This window comes from Lupinus angustifolius, chromosome LG20 (genome assembly GCF_001865875.1).
Source record: "Lupinus angustifolius cultivar Tanjil chromosome LG20, LupAngTanjil_v1.0, whole genome shotgun sequence".
Taxonomy (NCBI): domain Eukaryota; kingdom Viridiplantae; phylum Streptophyta; class Magnoliopsida; order Fabales; family Fabaceae; genus Lupinus; species Lupinus angustifolius.
The window spans coordinates 9,171,225-9,194,346 of record NC_032028.1 but is presented as its reverse complement, the minus strand read 5'-3'; the positions used below and the strand labels follow the sequence as shown (position 1 = coordinate 9,194,346).

The 23,122-nt window shown below is 33.1% G+C and overlaps 3 protein-coding genes and 1 long non-coding RNA gene across 6 annotated transcripts; 2 read left to right on the top strand and 2 right to left on the bottom strand.

Annotated features, from left to right (window-relative positions):
• On the bottom strand, window positions 1,141-5,730 carry LOC109336345. Of its 3 annotated transcripts, none has more exons than XM_019572884.1 (4): window positions 3,395-5,730; window positions 2,283-2,593; window positions 1,335-1,719; window positions 1,141-1,304 (listed from the first exon to the last, which is right to left on the bottom strand). In XM_019572884.1, the coding sequence occupies exons 1-3, from the start codon at window positions 5,635-5,637 to the stop codon at window positions 1,355-1,357; spliced, it is 2,919 nt and encodes a 972-aa protein (XP_019428429.1). In that variant the 5' UTR covers window positions 5,638-5,730; the 3' UTR covers window positions 1,141-1,304; window positions 1,335-1,354. The 3 variants fall into 3 exon arrangements, with proteins under 3 accessions (XP_019428429.1, XP_019428430.1, XP_019428428.1); XM_019572885.1 differs by having other exon boundaries at window positions 1,141-1,719; window positions 3,395-5,305; window positions 5,348-5,730; XM_019572883.1 differs by having other exon boundaries at window positions 1,141-1,719.
• LOC109336346 lies at window positions 4,734-5,831 on the top strand. The gene is made up of 3 exons (XR_002106340.1): window positions 4,734-4,745; window positions 5,307-5,312; window positions 5,725-5,831. It is a non-coding gene; the product is annotated as an uncharacterized LOC109336346 (long non-coding RNA).
• On the top strand, window positions 11,934-13,507 carry LOC109335333. The gene is made up of 4 exons (XM_019571471.1): window positions 11,934-12,291; window positions 12,763-12,873; window positions 13,084-13,164; window positions 13,293-13,507. Exons 1-4 carry the CDS (start codon window positions 12,079-12,081, stop codon window positions 13,374-13,376), a joined length of 489 nt encoding a protein of 162 aa, XP_019427016.1. The 5' UTR covers window positions 11,934-12,078; the 3' UTR covers window positions 13,377-13,507.
• LOC109336710 (rab9 effector protein with kelch motifs) lies at window positions 13,916-22,616 on the bottom strand. The gene is made up of 15 exons (XM_019573466.1): window positions 22,304-22,616; window positions 22,083-22,221; window positions 21,274-21,302; window positions 21,073-21,169; window positions 20,715-20,770; window positions 20,501-20,608; window positions 20,013-20,066; window positions 19,153-19,244; window positions 18,527-18,611; window positions 17,482-17,634; window positions 16,945-17,045; window positions 16,527-16,691; window positions 16,313-16,425; window positions 14,904-14,985; window positions 13,916-14,215 (listed from the first exon to the last, which is right to left on the bottom strand). Exons 1-15 carry the CDS (start codon window positions 22,464-22,466, stop codon window positions 14,159-14,161), a joined length of 1,494 nt encoding a protein of 497 aa, XP_019429011.1. The 5' UTR covers window positions 22,467-22,616; the 3' UTR covers window positions 13,916-14,158.

Sequence of the window (23,122 nt, the reverse complement as noted above, 5' to 3'; positions counted from 1 at the left end):
TTATATTACTCATGTGGACTGGATAATTGTTTACGAGAACAACTGATGAGTTATAATGTGATATGTTATATATAATGAACTGCTTTTCATATGTGAGTGTAATATTCTGAGTAAGTTTACGCCGTCAATGAATTATATTCATTAGATGTCTTACTCTCTTTATTTATCTTCTTTTCTATTGCTTGCTTTTCGGACGTGTATTCGTCAGATAGACAGTTTTGCTCGGATTTGAAGCTACCCGTCCGTGATGTTCCCGGAGGGGGCATGAGGAATTGAGGAGAGGAAGTACCCTAGCTTTGGAGTTAGCCACTAGGAGTTGCTTATCATTTTGTGACTTTTGAAACACTGACGGCTTCAGTTTGTTCATGTCTTTGTTTAGTGTCTTTTGGCGATGATTACGATTTCCGTCTTTTCTTGTTGGATATGTATATTAAGTACTTATGATCTTTTATATCTATGAAGATATATATTCAGGAAATGTTGAATCATTTCAGTTACGGTTAGGTAACCTGTTTTGATTTCCGCGTTATATATTACTTAAAGTGATGTCCCGAAAAAGAAAGGTTTTTAAAAGGAAACAATTTTATATCACCAATTCAAAAGAAAAAACATTTACTCACTTCGTCCCTCACACGTCTCATCCTAATTAGAGACAGATTCAAGTTCAAAAATTGACTAGATCAATATTTATGAACAGATGATGAACATGCTTAACACCTCTCAACCTATCCTATGCTCACCCCTAACCTATCCTACGCTCACCCCTAAATATTTTTCTTGAAAAGTCAATCATGATTGAAAATAAATAGTGGATGATGCATTGATAGTGTAAAAAAATCTTATATTGACAGTGCATACATCTTTCTCTCTTAGGTTTATAATGTTGAATGGAGTGGAATAAAATGTATGAGAATCATACTACAAATTCTATACTTTCGCATGACTAGTAGAATGGGATACTTTGCAACCTTTTTTTTAAGATTAGTATTTGTGACATTCAAACTAATTATTACACCAAATAATTTATCATACTACAAATTCCATAAACAACTTTGTAATCAACTCGGTTAAACTCAATTCTAAGTTCCAACAAATAATGTTGGCTATAAAAACAAGTTTAGAAAAATAAGCTTCCAAGAATAAGGAATAAGATAAATCACTCAATATTCAACCATCACTTACCCATTATCTATTGTTCCATCAAATTTGGTCAATAAACTTTTCAACAGGTCGATATAAACTATACAATTGTGGACATAAATGGTGATGATAAGAACATTATGAACACAAATGGTTACAACTCAGCCATTAATAAATTCCTGAAAGGGTCTTCAACCATAATGTTATTTATCTATCACCTCTCATCTGTTTTAACAGGAGCTTTATCCAAGTCTTCAATCTCCTTCCTGCTCTTTATTGAACTCCAGTTCTTATTATTGAAATCTAGTTTATCAAAGTCCTCTGCAATTGCCACATAACCATACAGAATATTCTCCACTTTGTCTCCTTCATCTTTGTCTTTAATGTCAGTACTTTTTATACCTTCAGATTTTACTCTTTCATATTCAGCTCTACCGCGATTACTATCGGAAAGATATTTATGAAGCCTCTCTGCATCTGCCAGCCCAACAAATGTGCCCAGAAACTTCACCAAAATAACACTTTGATCTGCAGGCTTCCCTAAGAAAAGTTTGATTCTTCCCCTTGCAAATCCTTTGCCTAAAATTTAACATAATTAAATATTGCAAAATGTACAATTCTCACAATCACAAGGTAAAAGTAGAAAATGAGTAAAAGGGGTAATAGAAGTTTCATGTGGGATAAATTAAACATCCATTATGCTAAACCTGCATATTTAAAAGAACTATTGATGAATACCAACCTTTATATAATGTGTTGATTTTTTTGACTGTGCTCAAACTAGAACATAAGAAATTATGTTTAAGTTTGAAAAACTATTATGTATGAATCACAATTTCACCCTTAGTAAATCCTCAATTAAAACCAGTTATGTGTTTTCACTTACTGGCTTAATAACGTAGGAGAGATGGTTTATGACATGGTATATGACCAAGCAGGGTATAGTTCTATCCTTGTGTGAGCAGACATGTTAGACATATAAAACTATTCATGTACTTTCATGTAACATTTTTTTCAGAGAGATGGCTCATGAAAGTTTCCATGCTTACCACCTTTTATAGCTGATTCTCAAACCTGTGTTTACCAACATTCTCTAAGAATTGTACCATCTAGACATAAACATCATCCAAACACAAACTAACCTCTTAGGAAAGTTTCAATTGTATCCATGCTTACAACCTTCCAGTTCTGTGGATTGTCATCATGCATCGATATGTTATGGAGGATAACAATAGGAGTCCAGATAATCAAATCCTCCTTTTGCGCCAAAGCTTCTGCATGGGGCAAAACCCGGGGAACCCAAGTTACTGTATCTTGAGGAATAACAGTATCCCAACCCATCAGAACACAAATTGCTTTGTGAAGACCCAAGTGCTTCGCTCTCAGGCCAGCCTTGTGGGACATGAAAGCATGAGTTACTAGGCGTTTAGTGTCCATGAAATCCTTTGAAGAGCTGTACCATAAAGAAACATAAACAGTACAAATAAAAATGCTGAGTTATACAACATTTAGTAAGTCATGACATGCCAGAGTCAGTCTTAAGTCAATAATTCCAAATATATTAGAACTCTGAACATTATAAGCCACATAAAATTCTCTTATCGAAGATATCCTATCTGTCCTCCTTTCTTCCAAAATATAATTAGTCCACAATTTTATAAGCATCTAAAGGCTTAAATAATTATTTAACAAATTATTCACATTTGTTCAACAATACTGTTAGATGCCGGCTCTAGCAAAAACATTTTAACCTAGACTCAACCATACAGCAGAGCAATAAATTTAAATGTAATTTTCTCCAACATTCAAAAGCATAGACATCACTTCTGCTAGCTGTGACACATGGTCATTGCAGAGCAGTTTACATGTATTTGATCATACTGACATGGAATTGATACTATAATCCTGGCAATGGTATCCACCTCAATATGGTACAAAAATTACACATGCCAGCTTATTATACTTCCGAAGTTGTGCGAACCTAAAACGTGATACCAAGAATAATAGCACACATGCTGGCATGGGAATGATGCTATCAATCCTTCAAGGCGTCCATCTTATTATAGAGGCAACAATTATCCATACCAACTTATTACACGTTCGAAGTTGTAAGAACCTAAAATCTGATCCCAAAATTAATAGTAGCACATTTACCAGACTCCACCTGTAAGTTAAATACTACGGCAATTTTGATTTAATATGTGAACAGAAGTGCTCCATATAATATAAGAGCATCATAGAAAAGAAAACAGACCTTCTACCACATACGGTGCAATAGAAACTACCAGCTTTTCCTTGCTCCTGGTACCTTTTTTGGAGAGACGAGCTCAGATTCAAATTCTTGGAGTACATTAAGAAAGCCTCGTGTACCATTTGTTTAAACTCCTCACAACCCTCAGCTGTCTCAGATTCTGTGGCACTTATCAATTCTTTAGATGATTCATCATTAAACGTATGCTTATTGTCATGGTAACCATGATGCTTTTTCCAAACATTAGGTTGTTTATGAATCACATTTCTTTTAGAGAAGTGCTGGGGCTTATACCAGCTTGAAGAACTAGGCTTTGAATGATGCTTTATATTATGATTCGGATACTTCTGAAACTGAAATGACTGCATTTGTCTATGTCCCGCAGAATCTTGAGGCAATGTCCACTCATCAGATGGAAAATCTTCTTCACTATCCAATTCATTGAATTCTCTCTTATACTTCCGGTATGTCTTATGGTTGAATCCAACATTACCGGTTGAACACAACATATTCATATCTTCATCTACCCACTCTTCATTTTCATATCCATCTAGAAATTCTTCAGTTGCATCCCATTTCATTGATTTTATTGCTCTCGAATCATGCACATCTATATCTTCATTAGCATAGTATTTTCTTTTCATAAATCTACCTGAATGGTCATGATCATGAATGCCAAGATCCGGTTTCATTTCCTGCACTTTGGCAGCTAGCCTGTGGGTTTCTGAATTATGTTTAGACAAAGATGAACTTTGAAACCTTTCATTCCGAAGCCCTGGGGCTCCATCTCTTCTAGATTCATAATGTGATCTCAAATTTGATGACCGGTCAGTCTCAGGTGCACGCATATATGAAATTTCATAATCTTGTGGCATTCTCTTACCTTCAAGATGCCTATATCCAGAATGCAAATAGGCCTCATCTGGTGTTGATACCATTGATGTTTTTCTCATGTCATGATAGTCAAAACACTCTGGCTTCTGTAATACAGGATAGTCATGTATAACACCCTTTCTTTGATTGCCATACGAATCTTCACTCTTACCAGCTCTATCTAAATCAGGATATGAGGTATAAGCTCTGCACAAATCTTTATCATCATATTCCATTGGAGATTGATCATAGTCTAATCGACCATGAGGAGCCATCCTTCTTCGTAAATTATCATACTGATATGCACGCTCATCCTGTGCTGCTCTTACCGGTATTTTGGAATTATTAAGATAATCTTGATGCTCAGTCCTGGTAGGACTAAACTCACATCCTTGGTGACACATCATATTTCTGTGCCTAATTTGAGGATCTCTACTAGTGTCTTCAAGTGGCCTTTGCTCATGTTCACTAAACCCTACAGGTTCAGCAAGTTCTGTGCCACTCTTTGACAGATCATAAGGTGTACGTAAATACATGTCATCACCATGCGAGCATAGAAAATCACTCCTTGACATTTCTACAGAGGAGCCTCCATAATCCCTCTCCCTCAAGTGAGAAGTTCCTGCAAAATCCTTTGTGTAAGAGGGGGACAATGTCGCGTACGAGCCATCTCTTTCATAAAATATTATTTTTTCTGTGATTGGTATTCTATCCTTAGGTAGAGATTCTCGGTGCTGTAATCTTTCATGCTCAAATATCTCCCTGGGAATACTCCTCGGTGGCCGAGGCAAGTGCCCACCAGTTTCTTCATATCGCGATGTTACATTTACACCCATATCTGGAATTGAGCTATATGAACCTCTCGCTTCATCTTCACGAATCACATACTTATGATCCACCATATCCGCTCCACCACCTAACCTGTGTTCAATCAAATTATTCTCTCTATTAACATAAATGTGCTTCAGATTCAAATGTTCGTCATCATCAACAACATAATCCATGGAATTTGCCACCACATATCTTGGTCTCAACCCCAAAGGTGGTGGTGAACAACTTCTATGCCTAACCCCATCATCAAAATGTGACTTTTTTCTGAATTCTTCATCCACAGGTAACTGCGGCCGGAACCTACCGCTCCTATTGCAACCCAATTGCCAATCAAAATCCCTCTTTTCAAACCCATCACAACCCCTTCTTACTGCATCCATTTTCCCTGGACTCAAATTCCTCTGCTGCACTGGATCCATACCATTGAGGCGATTCATCTGGTTCGGGCCGGAACCCGGTCCGAGCCGGTGCTGAGCACGCAACTTTGAAGACGGAGACAGTGCAGCAGGAAAATGCTCTTCTTCGTGCCGTCTAAATTGCATCGCTAATTGACTAATCAAACACAAACCCTTAACACCCTTTTTCTCGAATTTCACTAATCCCAAAAGGAATCATACAAAAAATCCGAGAAACCCTAACCCTAGACAAATGCTGAATTGCAGATACGGATCAAGTACATAGCTTAGAGTTGGTGATAAAATTATATGCTTTATATGATCTCAAACCTTATGGGAAAAAGAATCGATGATTGAGAGAGAAGACGAATCATGCTGATTATCATTTATTGTGTGAAGTAGTGGAAGTGAAAGGTTGGTTCTTTAGTTAAATTGAATTCATGGTATTCTTGCTACTTTGGTTTTGAACTTATAATCTCTTAATTTGGTATTGCTACTTTTTGTGAGAATCAATGTAATTGTAATTCGACATCTTAATCACATTAATCAAAGATAATAAAAAATTATGGATGTACATTGTCCATACATTATTCATCATTTATATTTAATAATATTAAAAAAAGTAATGTAAATAAATAATAGTTGATGTATTAATTGTGTATAAATTTTTATACTAATAATGTATAGATATTATATTCATAATAAAATGAACAAAAGTGATGTTCTTTTTAATTTTATATTAAGGAAAAGTTTTAAAAAAAATTATCTCTTGTTATAATACCATTTTAGGTAGTTTAAAGGTTATTAATACTATAATTATAATTAAATTTATTAACTTACATGTACTTTTTAACAAACTGATTAATTTTCTGTTTCTAATCAATTAATGTAAATGAGTTTTCATAATTAAAGTAGTTAACATGAATAAAATTTTGGGAAAGAAATGAACAAAAGTGTAATATCAAACTTATTTTATAAGAAATGGTCGAAAATTAATTAAAGTAGTTAACATGAATAAACTTATTTTTTTTTCCTGAAGTCTATTTGCATATTTTTTAGGGTAAGTGTTGTTGTTTAAGTATAATGTATAGAATAATTAATTGCATAGAACTAAGAATGGCAACGGGTAGATCAAAGTATGGTCTGTACTTACCTGATCTTAAACCTAAAATTTATAACTTAAATTCAATAAGGTTAAAATTAATAATATCATCTCTAAATATTTCCATTGGATTTTCAGTCAAAAAATCATCACAGTTGTATAAATACCTTCTAATTTTACTATTACATATATTAATTTAACATATACTAATCGTACATTCTAATAATATAATATGAGTATAACATATTAATTTATACACACTTATTAATCTACCCTGTGCATGTCCACCTACTGAATTTATACACACTTGCATTCTAATAAACTAACCCGTGCAAATAAAATACAGTAAAATAAAGGGTGCACAACACACCACATCTCACAACACACCACATCTCACAACACACCCTATCTTAAGGGAAGACATCTATTATCCCATTTTTGTACTACTTCATGTATCATTATCTTTTATTGATTGAAAAAAATTATTTAAATTAAAATTATAATTATTAAATATTTTTTTGGTCAATCATATCTCTTGGCACATGGAGTATAGGAATGGCAACGAGCACGGGCGGGCATGGGTAGTAGCTACCTGCTACCCGTTTCAAAATAGGAGAGCATTACCCATACCCGTCCGTACGGGTATCAGTGTGCGGGTACTTGTGGGTATCCACGAGTACAACAGGTATCTGCGAGTTTTCTATATTATAAATGAATTTTTAATTTTTTACTTCTATTATGCTTCAAATGAAATGAAACTAAATTATTGTTGTACCTTTTGATTGAATATTTGACAAAATTTCTAAATTTTTTGGTGTTTTTTATTTGTGTGATTTTTTGTTCTCATTTACTTAACAAAAAATATTTTTTTTTTGTAAAACATGTGTGTTTCTACACATGTAATAATATTTGTAGAATGATTCACCGTCAAACTCAATAAAATATATAAACAACATAAAAGGAAAAATGTGCATAGTGTAATGAATGTTACAATAATGTACTTTTTATTTTAATTAAATATAATATATTAATCATATAAATAACAGGTATCCGCGAGCACGGACATCATAATACCCGTATCCGCCTGTATGTACTACGGATATTTTAAAAACCCATTTATAAAATATGTGGGTACCAGTTTGTGATTCATCCTCTTGCTCGTACGGATTTTACATACGGGTACTCACGAGTACGGGTTTTTTTGTCATCTCTAGTGGAGTAACACAAAGAGTTGATCTTTGTGACAAAAGTTATGGACCCCATCTTAAGTGCCTACACGACATCCATTGTAATAACCAATAAATCACCACATTTGAGATTTTGCATTCATTCCTCTATATTGTTATTATTACACTAAAATTCAGTAACACAACTAATAAAACACATAATTCAATATCAATATTCACTAATATCCGGATGTAGCAATAACAATAATTTAGTAATGATAACATAATTCATTAACAATAACAAGTCTTTTTCCATAGATGCGTTACATTAAAATACAAGTATTCTTCAATATCTGGATGCAGCAAACACTCAAGCAACAACTACTATTCTTCAAAATGATAACTCAAACTATTTTTCATCACTTAGGGTGTATTAAGATTTAAACCAAAATCTAATATACTCGTGAAACAAAGAATTTAAAACAAGTGAAATATGAAATACATTCATCTTCATACTTCATTTCATTCAAAAGCATAGCATATTCTTGTGTGAAACTGGAATTGAAATTTCCTAGCAATATTGAAAACAAAAAAAATATAAGATAAATATATTACATAGTATAAGATATTAAATGAGATACTTGAATTAATATTTTAATAATTTAAAAGTTTACCAACATTCTCATCGGATCATAGCCAACTCCTAGCACACATCAAAGCCTCTAATGTATTCCAATTAAGTCGTCTAGAATGAGGGCTCAATATTTGACCACTTGTATTGAATATTGATTCAAAAACTATAGTAGAAATAGGAATAGCTAACAATTTTTTGCAAATGCTTGAAGTGTTGAATAAACGACTCTATTTGTCTTACACCAATTGAAAATATCAAAATACAGTGTTCTTTTTATACTTGATCTAACTCAATTTTAATATTTGAGCTTCTAATTTCTTTTCTCTTCTAGATAAACACATTATATTCCTTTAAATATTTATCCTTAGTACAGTTCTATTTAACAAATAGAGAGCTTCCATTAGAATTTCTTATTTGTTGATATCATGTCAAGTAGGGGTGAGCATGGGCCGGGTTGGGACGGGTTAAGGCTTGTCCTTACCTGACCCTAAATATTGGTCGGGTCACTTTTATGAATTCGGACCCGGCTCTAGACCCGAAGCTAACCCGACCCTAAATAGCGACCAGGTCAGCCTTTAAACTTGACCCGACCCTAGACCCGATTAAATATAGTGCATACTCATAAAGACTTCTCAGTATTATTTATTATTATGAATATGTAGTTTGATATATAAAATGATATATGTATATATGTATTATTAATCATGTATATATTATGGAAAAATTAAAGAATAAATGATACTTTCGACCAAAAGGGTATCATTACTCTATATACATTTGAGTATAAACACATACAAACATGATGAGTGAGTAACCCTAGGACGGGACATGTCGGGTCATGCTTGGTCTCTACCCGACCCTAAATATTGACTGTGTCTATTTTTGGAACCCGAACCTGACCCTAGACCTGATCAGACCCGACCCTATTTGACCCGATCATGACCAGACCATGCCAGGTGAGTGGGTAGGCTGGGTCCTGCTCACCCCTAATGTCAAGGGTGGTATAAAATGAACATATCATATGGTATACTTGTATAAACAAATTACTATATACGTTTAGTGTAAGAGCTTTCTTACCAATATGATTGACTAGGTGGACATCTAATAAGTCTTATTATATCACAAATTCAATAACTAACTAATCTTCAAAAAACATATTGAAGTGAAAGATTATGTTTAGCTCAAACACTCAGTATTTAAAAGGAAAAGGATAATTTAATATTGAAAATCTTAAAAACTCAAAAATCTTCTTAATACCCAGCATTGTATTATGATTTATTAATCATAATTACCGATTTCCATATCTCATACAATTAAAATGTGCCAGCTTAATTAAAAAAACTCATAATCATTTTTACCATGAAAAGAAAATCTAACATCCTACCATTCCTCTTCATTCTATCCCTTTATTTCATGACTTTGTTGAATGAGACTCCTCTCTTATATTCATCTTCAAACACAGCTGATATTAGTCATACTAAGAATACTCAATAATGTGTTTTAGATTCATAAATTTAATTTGAGGTATTAATGATACCTTACTCGATGGTGTGTCCTAAATTTCATCCTCTAAATAAGAAAATTGAAAATGGGACGAGCTTATTTTTATATACACTCAAAATTAATTTGATAAAATTGCATTATAAAACATGATAGAGTAGAATATCTATGTATTATCGGTATAAATATTTATACACAGTTATTATAACATTCATCATTTATTTAGATTATTTTTTTCTAAAAATTTAATAATAATTAAATATAAATAATGGATAATGAAGTGATACATTAATCTTTTTCTCAACATGATAATGTGTGTTCATTCTTTACGGATTGATTGCTATGACTCCAAATTCTTTACTTCTTCATAGTTGGTATTGGGCACGCTAACAATAATGGAAAATATACAGTGCAATATGCTACAATAGAACTTTGTGTCATCCAATAAGGGTGAAGTAATGGGGTCCATTTTTTGTAGAAAAAGTTAGACTAAATTACACTAACACCTCCTGAGTTTTACTGAAATTATACAAACCATCCCTCATTTTTTTATACATACACAAACCTCCCCTAGATTTTATACTTTCATTACACTGACCACCCCTGCATAAGAAATAAGTGTAATCTTTTAAACAAAAAAATGCGATAAATGCAATTAAGTTAAACAAAACATGTTATATTATATAGACAAGTCCAAATAATATACAAATCAATGTATCTTTACTATTTTTGTTACAAAATGTATCAACAATTCTAAAGAAATATTGTTTAAATCGTTCTTATAATATAGTGTAACGAACCAAAAATAATAAAGAGATATTGACTCATATATTAGTTGGACTTGTCTCCACAATATATCATGTTTTATTTAACTTAATTGCATTTATCACATTTTTTGTTTAAAAGATTACACTTATTTCTTATGCAGAGGTGATAAGTGTAATGAAACTATAAAAATTATGGGAGGTTTGTGTAGATATGAAAAAATGAAGGATAGTTTATGTAATTTCACTCAAACTCAGGAGGTGTCAATGTAATTTACTCAAAAAGTTATTATTTATTATTTATTCATTTGGTTGGGTAAGTTATACAAAATGAATTGTATTTGTTATATTAGCAAAAAATGTTGGTATTTTATTGCTAAAAATAATGATATATCTTATAAATTTTATTAGCAGATTCAATTAATAATCCTATTAATTAGCTATGTTCATCCTTATTTAGTCGTAAATTTACTTATGTGAGATTGTTATAACTTAACTATATGTCTCAAGTTCCATAAAAAAATCAATTGAATTAATACTTTATATGAAGAGCTTTGTTACCCATAGAAACTCATGTGACTAAGACCCAAAAAAGTAGAAAGTAAGTTATTAACTATTCAAACTAACTCATATTAACATTATCTGGTTACCTAAGTTTAAATGAAATAATTCACTTTATAAAGAATATTCACAAGAGTTGAATAGCAGGTTTCCCAAATATACATCTTTACCTTGAAGGAATCCAAGTTGGCACCAAAAATAGTACAGTATTTTTCCTATTTGGTCTTCACTTTGCCTTGCTCATTATCTAACTTTGAATATAAGATTGGAAGTGCCTTTTCACAAAAGCAAGGATTCTGAAGTATCCATTGGTGAACAAAATATAAAACCATATCATAACCCCCCATCAACTTTATGTTATGTTGGCTATGGTTGCAACATTAGATTAATTTCATATTTACTGCAAAGACTTTAGTGCTACTTAACCAGTGGCTCAGTATCTCAATGCATCAAATATATCTATTAAAGAAACAATTTACAATAAAAGCAAGGGAAACACATCTTTTGTTTTGTATCAAAAAGTGTATCACTTCATGTGTCACTTTTTATAATGGTCAGAAAAACACTTAATTATTACACTTTTAACTTAAATATATTTTTTTCTGACCAATCACAAAAAGCAACATATAGAGTGACACATTTTTTGGGACAGTAGATATACTCCGAAAGCTCCGAAAAGTAAGGAGGTCCTGGGAAGATCTTTACTGCTTTTAGAAGTCAAGAGAAAACTAGTTGTTGAGGTGAATAGAGAGAATATTGAAGTTAAAGCAAAACAATTCTCTACATGAAATAAACACAACACAACAGTTGGAGTTTGTTTTTGTGGAAGCATTGAGGCTAGCTTTCAGCAACAGAAACCAAATGCAGAAAATGAAGAACCTTGGGAGTATTGGAAGCAGTGGGAGGCTATCAACAGAAGAGTGTGAGGATGAGGAGATCTCCAAACTCGCCATTTCCACATTTCAAGCTAAGGAGGAAGAGATCGAGAAGAAAAAGATGGAGGTGAAAGAGAAAGTTGAACTTCAACTTGGCCGAGCCGAAGAAGAGACAAGGCGCTTGGCACACATTTGGGAAGTAAGTTCCATGACAAGGACAACATCTTCATCATCCTTTGTTTTAATTTTTTTTATTGCTGCAAATGAGATCTAAGGTTATGTACTCTTAAGTTGGCTCAGTTTGGTAAGCTATGAAATATTAATCGTGAGTGTGCGGGTTCAAATCCTTACAACGGCGCTCCAACCTTTTCTCGTACCCTTCTCCCTCTCCCCTTAGACCAGATAAAAAGGTATGTAACCTTGTGTGCGAAGAGGAAGGATAGAGATAAGGAGGAGGCAAAGCAGTCTCGGGATTCAATCCGAAGATCAAACAAATCCCGAAAGAAGCTTAGTTTCCCTTAGAGCTAGAACTTATGAATGCGATCATCATTTTAGTAGACCTTAGTATTGCTTCTTGTTACCATGTTAACTGCAGAAAGCTTAAGTTGTTGAATCCTAACATATGCTAATGATAAATGACATATGTTGTTTTATGTCTATAATCTAATAGGAGCTTGAAGTGCTAGAAGATCCTATGAAGAAGGAAGTTTCAATGGTAAGGAAGAAGATTGACATGGCTATCAGAGACTTAAAACCATTGGGACAGAATTACCAGAAAAAGGTATAATACTTGTTTTTGGTCCATTAGAAGCTACAAAATAAAAAATGCTCTATCCATTCCTAATGATATATGTGAACATCCAAAGATAACTTTGAAAACACAATAATGTTAGACAAAATGTGTTGGAAAAGCAACAATGACTTTAGCTTATAATTTTGGAACTACTTTGTCAATAAAATATGACAAAAAACCTTGGAAATTTACTGATAGGAGAAAGAGTATAAAGAAGCCTTGGAAGCCTTCAATGAAAAAAACAGAGAGAAAGCTCATCTGGTAGCCACACTAATTGAGGTATAATAGTACTCAACTTCTATGAATTCCATGTCTTGATAAAGTTAGAACTTCTTCCATGTTGTGTTCTTGTTTAAACTATGTTATAAACCATGTACTGCTTTTTGTTTTTTGGATTTTATCAATAGATGCTGGCTGAGAGTGAAAGGCTGAGGATGAAGAAACTGGAGGAAATATGCAAGGCCACAGAGTCTTTGTCAATGAAACAATAATCTATATGTGGGTGTTTAATAGCTTTGGGTATTCAACTTTCAATGGCTTGTACTTTAAATGTACTAAATTTTCATTATTCAAAATGCTTTGTTTATGGACAAAATAAATGTTACATCTGATTGATTCTAAACAAAGGGTCAAAGAGCAGACAGAGACATTTGCAAGAGTCTTGCCTAAATCTTCCACAAAAATTTAAAGACAGTAGTCACAGTGTAAAACTTTATACACAGTCAATATATCATCCACCGTTCATTTGTATTATTTTTATCTAAGAGTCAATAATAATTGAAAATGAACAGTGGATGATGCAGTGACAATGACAGTGTAAAAACTCTTACACTATCAGTGCATACATATTTTTCTCAAATTTAAAATCAGTAAGCTATGTCCATGAATCTAAAAAAGTAGAAGGAAGCATAATTGATCCTCTAATAGTATTATACCACTCTACTCAATAGCATCATTAATTTTCATCATATTTTTCTGAATGGCATGCCATAGTAGTCAAGCAGATATGCATATTTTACTTGGTAGAGAATAGACCTGGCTAGATATTTCTGTCATACAATTCATTTTTTTATACATGATTATATAGCTGATATAATTGAACACATTGGTCAATGTTTAATGTTAAAAAGTAGAAAAGGTACATTTCAGGATATTTTACAAGGTAAATGGTCATAACAATTGTAAACTAAACCTTCTGTGAACCATGTTTGGCATTTAATAATTCATATAAACTAAAAAGATACTCACACAATAAGCTTTGGCAAGCAAATGATCATATAGGTAGCTCTTTGTACTCTGCCAAAAGTTTTGGAAGATCGTCCATCCTCAACTGCAAGAGGATTAGGAGACAATGAGAAAATAAATAAAAAATTGTCTTCTGAGTAAAGGGTAATCCAGTGTACGAGGCTCCCACCTAGTGGAATCTAGGGAGAGTAAAAATTATGGTAGAGTAAACACGAATAAAAAATAAGACACAATGAGCGACAAATTATATGCTTGGGGACAAGGATAACTTTCCCATTACATTTTAACTTGTAAAACTCTTTTTCAATATTTTCAGTCACACTTGTAAAAAATATATTTTCAATCACACTCCCTCTATTTTAGTGACCCGGTACACCCGTTAGTCACTCTCCGTCTAGATGAACAACGGATAATTCGCCATTTAGTAATTTCAGAGTGGTTAATTTTTGGTACGGAAAAAGTTACACTGTCTTGCATATCTCACTACAAACCTATTACATCAACATATAACTAAAGTTTAAAAAGTAATTAGCCAGTCATGAGTAGCAGTAATCAGTGAGAGACTTAACCCGGTTTAATTGAAGGGTTTGCAACAATGTATACAAAGGATGCGATACCAGATGACATAATGTGTCTTTAGTTTAAATTTTGACCAAGCATTAGCAATGGCCATATACTTTTATATGAAACATAATGCAATTAAATCTTCTATTCTATATGAAAAAGCATACCCAAGGAAAACAAAAGCTTGGGCAAAAATGGATAAAGTATACCTGAGAAACATTTTTTATATGGTAAAATTGATGTGTCACATGTTCACCAGATCCAGATTGCAGATCAGATGCACTCCTTTCTCTAATGAAATTACAAACACTAGCAACATAAGCACAACTATTCATCACTCAAGTTCATAAGGCAAACAAATTATAGATACTAAAAAGAGGTTGATGTTTCTCCTGTCTAATAAAGTTTATTTTTTATAGAAAAATCAATGCCCTCAATTTCTTTTAACCCATTCCTATAAATAAAAAATGTCATCCTTTATGCATTAGTTTACATCTACCATGGTTCAAATCCTTCCGCTAATAGTTCCGTTCACTTAAAAAATCAGAAGAACTGAACTAACAGAGATTGCCCGAGTCCAATGGATTGATATATTCAAGAAGATGCTATTTAGAAACTTGATGCAGAATTTTCAGGTTCCAAAATAGGCCAGTAGGAAGGTTACATTAGATTGTGTGTGATCAAAGCATGTGGCATATAGCATCCAACAAGAAAAATAGTAATAGCAAAACACAAATGCAAAATAAAAGCTGTCAAAACTTTCCTGATGATAGGAGGCTCTGCAATTTAAGCAGTTATAAACAAACTTTTATATAATAAAGAAATACTAAACTACAAGGAAGAGAATAAAGCATTCTCGCAAACAAAACAAGAAACAACTAAATCTAAACCGGTGTAACAAAGCAATGCAACAAAGCGTGTCAAACCCTCTACAGGTCTAACAAAGAAACACTGCTAAAAGGCCCATGTATAGAGCATAGAGGGATGCTGAAAGAGTAACCCTATTTCAATTTGTCTAGGGTTGAAAAGGAGTGATGGAATATTCTGCCATTTCTTTCCAACCAAATACATGAAATACGACATTAACAGAGCACCGCCGAAAAAATTTTGTTTCATTATGAGAGCCAAAACCTCTGAATTTAGTAAAGAGAAATTCATGCAAATCTACACAGAAGATCCCAGGCTCCCCAGAGATCCAAACAATCTATTCCAAAAAGAATTTGCAGCCGAGCATGGCTAACAATATGAGGCCCAGATTCTGAATCTAAACCTCACATTACACATTAACAGGAGACAACAGCAATAAGAGGTCTGTGTTTCTGGAACATCTTAGTGATAATCCTGTTAACAATAACAATTTACACAGAAGTTTTGACCTTCGAGGGAGCTTTGGACTTCCAGGTGTGTTTATAAAAAAGAATTCAATCTCTATTAGAAGAGTGAGTCAAGAACTAAATATAAGATTCACAAGGAAACACTCCCGAGGAATCAGGAGTCCTAATTTTAATCAAGAACAAAAGAAAGATGAATAGAGTCTATTATAAACAAACATCCTAAGCCTTGTAAACATCATAGAGGAAAACAGTAAAGAAAGAATTGTGTAAAATGTAGTTCTTACATATGGTGTCGGTGAATCAAACGTTGGTAATCCCGAAGCAAAGGTCCGAGCTCTTTGAGTTTAACCAAACTTGATTCAGATTTCTTCCATTGTTCTCGAAGTGCTTCAATTGCCTTCATATTGGCAAGTCAAAACATTATTTTAATTAAAACTGTTACAGATGATACAAACATATAGAAAAGCTCTACACAAGTATAGAAATGTTTTGCTTTACCTGTGAATTTGTGGAAACTTTATCTCCAGTTAATGCTGATGCTAATTCAAGTAGTTCTTTATCTTCCAACTCATTTACAATTGGAAGCCGAGAGTTGGACAGCGAAACTGATACTTGCAGTCTTTTTTGCAATTCCAAGAAAGGAAATTTCTCTGTTTGGCTTTCCTGACAAAGGAGTTGGCAATTAATTCATTTACGACATAAAGATGCAACAACAATAACAACCAAGCCTTCATCCTACTAGATGGGTCGGCTACATGGACTGAACGACACCATAATGTTCTATCATAAATCATGTTCATTGCAAAGCATTAAGCTCTACGACATAAAGATGAATCCATGGAAAATATGGAATGAAAATACAATGGGTTTGAATTTTACTGAAGAATTAACAAACGAAAGCAAGTTTAACCAATACCTTGGATTGAGGTTGAAAATCTTCACTAAGTGATGCAGCATCCTTACTTTCAGGAATATTTCTCGGTGGAGATGCAGTTAATCTCTTTGCAATTGGGTCCTCTGCAGAACATGCAAAAGAAGTGGAGGAATTTAGGACGTGTTTTTAAGCATCTATGACTATTTAGTTCTTTTAATATTTTTCATATAATCACGAAAGGTTTCTGCTTATCGAAACTATTTTCATCAGAGTACTCATTAAACCTAGTGGCTCTCAATTGAGCATTTTAAATTATAGCACAAGACAAATTTGGAAGTTCCAGGAGTATAATATTTCTTCCAGTCAATCCAAAAACAATACTCCCAACAAGTGTACTCATAAAAGAGATGCAGCAAATCACACACATGCACAGAGAGAGAGGGGAAACAACATATTTTATCCAGAGACGCTTAATTGTTTAGCAGAGAATCTTGTCTGAGATGTCATGGCTAAATGAGAATTTATCAATTTAACAATAAAAACATATAAATTTGAAGACCATGAAATAAAAATGAATACCTTGGGGGACCAACCACCATGGATCACCGTAAGTTGTTTTTCCATCAAAGCCACCAATTAGCAGATACCGTGAACCAATAACCGTCATAGAGTGGTATGCTCGAGCAGGAGGGGGTTCGTTGCCTATGGGTAGCCTCTTCCACTGTGCTGAAACTATATGCAACAGAACAACAAAAATTTAACCCAACCCAACAATTTAACTAATTGAACTTGGTTTTGGTCTTCCTCCTGGAAGAACTTCAACTTTGTGCATGCCTTGGTTGTAATTTAATAAAAAAACAGGAAAACTAGCATATATGGATTGTCTTGAATATCATGCAACTGAATATCTCGCTTCACAAACATGCCTCTTCAGCAAAAGTTAAAGCAGGATATAACTACACTACATTTTTCTCTCAAGTACAAGATTACGTGTCACTAGCATATTTGCTTCTTTCTGAGTTAAAGCCACTAATCCTAGCACGAAATAGAACTTATTCTTATTGAACCAGAAAATAAATTGTTCTTGGGAGGATCGTCAAGGTTCCAAGAGCAATAATATGTAAAAAAAAGTTTAACTTTTTTTTCCAAACAAACCAAGGGATGCTAAATTCATGAGATAAAAGCCACAAATTTGTTATTTTGGATAAACATTAATATTGACCAAATGATACTCAAAATTAGTAACAAAATAACTAATAAGATAAAAAATCCAAATTAAAGGCTAATAACCCTGTTTGGATATTACAGATTAACTCAATGTAAAACCAAAGGCTTCAAAAACAAGAATCTCTGAATTTCCCAACTGTGAAAATAGCAAAAGACTCCCTTCATGCATGATGCAACAAACATAAATCATCCATTTCTCTTCCTCGAAACATTTACGAAATCCAAAACTATACTCTGTGTAAAGAGTAATGCATGTGCAATTATACTAGAGATTATTAACCAGTTGGCTTTAAATAGAATATATTAACATAAGCACAAAATTATGATGGTTATTAACATAGCAATTATGATGGATACACCTACCATCACTCCAAATAGATAGAGTGGAAGTTCTCACCTCTGTCTAGAATAATGCAATCATTATAATAGATATCATAGCGACTCAACCATCCACCAGTTCCATGCCCTCCGAACATCAACAACTGTAAATTCCCCTCCAACAAAAATAATAGAAATACATAAATGACAGGATTTCAAGTTAAGGTGGCAAATTATAAAACCATATGAAAAAATAATAGATATTGAAGGCGCGGAGGGAAGAGAGGAACCATGACAGCATAAACAATAATTAGATTACAGCAACTATAATATTAGCATTATTTAATCTTATTGCTCCAAATATAAATTTAAACTAAACTTCTTTCTGACCAACAAAACTTCATCAAAAGTGAACAAGTGGTGTCTCTTGAACTGGAGCATATTCATATAAACCTAGGACAGACATGGAACATTGTAAAGGGAAGAATTTAATCCTAAAGAGACTTGTAAAAGAATTTAACGTACACAATTAGCCAACCTTTTTATATCCAGCCGACCATAAAAACAATGAAAATGATACAGTTCGATGTAGAACTTTCTAGTACAAGATAAGGTTGAAACAATATAAAAAACTATATTTGACCGTAAAAGCAATCCACAAAAAATGCAAAAGTAGAAAGAGAAGGATTATGCAGATGTTATTACATTGTGTCCTCCAAATGTAACTGTATGGCCACAACGGGGAGAAGGAGCTTGACCTGGAAGCTTTAATTGAGTCCACCCTGGCGCTTCGTTCTCTTCCCTCCACAACACATAAATGTACATAACCCAACTTAATAAGTAGCCACAGAGAATTAAATATTTCTTTCAGAATAAGAATCTGTAATAGAGATGAGAAAAAGATAATACAGCTAGGAGAAGCATAAGATTTGCTTCAAAGAAAGTAAAACAAAGCAAATAACCAACAATAATTTAAAGTGCATCAACACTGTCTAATCACTTTGCACGTCAAAATTGTAAAGTATCTAATGCTTGTTATGCATCCCAATGAATTCAAGCGTCAAGCTTTTATCTGTACAAGGGAAGCCATAGCAAACTTAAACATTAGAAACTAAATTATGCCGCCATCACTTTAACATGTATCTTTTTTTTTGCTTTTAGTCTGCTCAATCATTCTAAATGACCAACAAGCGAAGGACTTCTGTGTGAAGATAGAGTAACATACTCAAGTAATTTGACTTACAAATGCAAACTAGATTGGTAAAAAAACATACTATAGATTATTGTATTCTTATACGAGGCAATTTAATATCTTGTAAAATTTAGAAGCAAGATGTTGATAGATCAAGTGTAGACGCAAAATATCAAGTCAAGCTAATAGTGTAACAAGTTTCATACTAATAATGGATCAAATTTAAACTCCATAGAGAGATCTCATAAGAAAGGAAGATTTAGAACCCAACACAAAACAAGGGAATAAGACATGACAATGACAACTTGCAGCTTGCAACTAAATAAACAACAACATACATGATGGAAGTATCAAGATGGCAAAAAATACACACCTTCAATAAGGCCCTTTAGGGCCCATAAATCACCCATAATTGGTCCACCTCCTCCTGTTAAAGCCAGGTTTGATCAATTACTTCAGCTAATAGCTTCGTATACAAAAAGACAGCAACAATTTATATACATGATCCCTCCATTAATTCCACAATGGTTATGAAATGCATTACAATATTTGTAACTACAATAATAGTGTTAGTAATGAAATGCACCTAAATTTCACATATTGACCATTACTAAAGGAACTAAAATCTCTCCTTTAACATGGAATTTCACAACATATAAATTGAAGCAACATATGAGCAATAAGGAATAAAATAAAGAAATAAGTACATGATAAAATACTCTTGACCATGAGTACATCTGTACATGCCAAGTAACAACTGCATGAATTTTTATTTCATTTCAATGAAAGTACTATTATGAACTACAAAAAATTCAAGCAAATCAAATCAATCCTTAAATGGGGTGAATGGTGGCACTTCACCTCTTCCACCATAAACAAGCAACCGTTTTTCAAGCATTGTGGCAGTATGCCCACATCTAGGGTGTGGCAATGTTCCGGAAACTGAGAGCTCCATCCACTCAAGGGATACTATAAGAGGAAGAAGATGGCATTACAACTTGTTTAAACTGAATAAAAGGCATTTACATTTTAATAGATAAAAATTATTATATTCTATAAGGCTTGGGGGAAATACTTGTGTCCAAGACATAAACATCAGACAACCACTTTTTCCCATCCCATCCACCATACCTGCATCACATTAAATTCACCTTATCATATGCTTTCGTTTATTCATATTCCATCTAATTGAGAGAGAGAGAGAGAAGAAAAAAAGGGTGACCCAATGCACAAGGCTCCCACCTAGTGGGATATGAGGAGTAGATGTATGCAGCCTACCCACAAGTGAAGAGGTTGTTTCAAATATTTGAACTCATGAACTCCTCCAGGTTACAAGGCAAGCAAGCTTACAATTGCGCTAAAACTCGCCCTCTATTTAATCGAAAGAAAACCAATAAACAACGTCAAATCGAAAGTTATAAGTCTCATCTCACATAACAATTTTGCGGTTTCCAACTGCGGAAGCTGCAGCGAAATCTCGTGGGGAAGGTAAGTCGCCAAAGCTAGTTAGTTCAGACCATTGCCATATATCTGGAAACAACACATTTATTCGACATGCCATGAAAAGGAATGGAAAAATTATTAGTCTCGCAACATACAAGTTAATTAAAGATTACTATATAAAATAGACATACCAGTATCTAAAACCCAAAAGTCCCCCAATCTGCAAAATTCAAAGGTTGTGATATGAGAAGCACATATTCAACATATATGATAGCATATCTAGTGAGAATACCTAGTTATTGTGAAAAGTAAGAACAAATACTGACTATTGGCATTGGATGAGGCCATTAGAAGATAAATGCGATCAATGCATGTTACTTTTGAAGTGGTAAAGTGGTAAAGGTTGTAACTTTTAATCTTGATCATCCATCTATGGCCGTGTTTTTATGATCAAGATTTCTTGTTCTCACTTAACATACAGTCTGTTTACACTATATATGCCGTATATCTTTAAGAGTTGCTAATCCTTGACAAAAAATGTGCCCAAATTAAATTCCTATCAAGTGAAGGAAACTATGTCTTCAAGGGAAGAAAAAAATCTAAAACAATGGCTCTATTGTCTTTTTAATAACTACTTTCAATGAATGTTAGGACTAACATTGTTTGCTTGTGTCCACTAAATACATATCAATGCAAATCTTTCTCACGTGTTTTTTTATAAGAATCTTAAATGTTAGTCAAATTAGTTGTTTTCTTAGTGTTCGTTTTCTAGTTGAGTTTTGGAGGGAACGAAGGGAAATGGAATCTTCAAAGTCATCTTACAAGTGTATTTCATGGCTTCACGGTCTTTTCTTTCCAAAATTCAACTTCCAAACACACCATTAGGGAACACACACTCTAGTTCCTACCATTCATTATTTAACCATTGTCCTTGGAGATTTTTAAGACCCAAAATGATAATTTTCATTGCTAAGCAACAAGATTTGAATAAAAAACAAACCTTTTACCCCCAGAGCGACCACCAAAGATGAACATATGACAATCAATAGAAACAGCAACATGAAATGCTCGTGGGCTGGGACCCACTACCCCATTTGAATCACTTCCTGTGCATTCTGGCTTATACCATATCTTAGCATCTGAAAAATCATCTTAAATGAATAACATATTTCATGATAAAATAAACAATAGAAAGAGTCATAGTAGTAATAGTAAAAGTACCAATATCATAGACAGAAATATCAGAGAGAAAGTTCTTATCAACGAGACCACCGAACACAACAACCTTAGATTTTCCGATGTTAACAGCAGAATGACCACTACGATGTTGGGGTGGAGTTGTTCCATCGAAATCATCACTTGTTGCTCGAACCCAGTAATGCATTCTTCTTACTTTCTCAATTAACACTTCAATTTATTCAAACTAAGGTTTAATTAGATTGAAGGTGCAAATTCCAATAGATATCTTAATCATTATTCTTGCTCCAATATGTATCTTAATTTCGAGTCATGGGCAGATCCAGACTCCAGACCAATAATAAGACAAAAACTGAAATCCAAAATATGTTTGGTTAATGTTCGACTTTTTTTTTTTTACTAGTTTAAGATGGTAAAAGATTGGCTAAGGAGTTAATTCAATTAATTTATCATAATCGCTACCACAAATGATAAGATAACAAAGATATAATAAAATGAATATAATTAACTACATCTTAAATAAAATAATATAATTTAATATGTATATTTTAGTTTATTGACTTTTAAACAAAGTATTACAAATTAATAGTAGATGATGTGTTAACACCATAAAAAACTTTGCATAGATTTTAAACCCAAAATAATATTCTGATTCATCCAAATATATTTAACATTTTTCTGGATTCATAAAACCAATGGGATTGGTTTGGGCTTTTTTTTCAATTTTATGAATGAGATTGAACCAATACACATAATTCAATTTGAGTCTGATTAATTTGCAAGTTATAATCTAGAAATACTTTTCTTTCTCACACTTTCTCATTATTTTCAAAATATTATTAC

What these genes read in the sequence shown, in the direction of transcription:
- LOC109336345 (XM_019572883.1), bottom strand. Translation starts at nt 5,637, where the DNA reads ATGCAATTTAGACGGCACGAAGAAGAGCATTTTCCTGCTGCACTGTCT. An exon ending in TGCACCGTATGTGGTAGAAG is followed by an intron (nt 2,594 to 3,394) that starts GTCTGTTTTCTT and finishes TTTATGGTACAG; the next exon opens with CTCTTCAAAGGATTTCATGG. An exon ending in AATTGAAACTTTCCTAAGAG is followed by an intron (nt 1,720 to 2,282) that starts GTTAGTTTGTGT and finishes GTTAAATTTTAG; the next exon opens with GCAAAGGATTTGCAAGGGGA.
- LOC109335333 (XM_019571471.1), top strand. Translation starts at nt 12,079, where the DNA reads ATGCAGAAAATGAAGAACCTTGGGAGTATTGGAAGCAGTGGGAGGCTA. An exon ending in GACAGAATTACCAGAAAAAG is followed by an intron (nt 12,874 to 13,083) that starts GTATAATACTTG and finishes ATTTACTGATAG; the next exon opens with GAGAAAGAGTATAAAGAAGC. An exon ending in TGGTAGCCACACTAATTGAG is followed by an intron (nt 13,165 to 13,292) that starts GTATAATAGTAC and finishes TTTTATCAATAG; the next exon opens with ATGCTGGCTGAGAGTGAAAG.
- LOC109336710 (XM_019573466.1), bottom strand. Translation starts at nt 22,466, where the DNA reads ATGCATTACTGGGTTCGAGCAACAAGTGATGATTTCGATGGAACAACT. An exon ending in GGTCGCTCTGGGGGTAAAAG is followed by an intron (nt 21,303 to 22,082) that starts GTTTGTTTTTTA and finishes TGAATTTTGCAG; the next exon opens with ATTGGGGGACTTTTGGGTTT. An exon ending in TGTTTATGTCTTGGACACAA is followed by an intron (nt 20,609 to 20,714) that starts GTATTTCCCCCA and finishes TTCCTCTTATAG; the next exon opens with TATCCCTTGAGTGGATGGAG.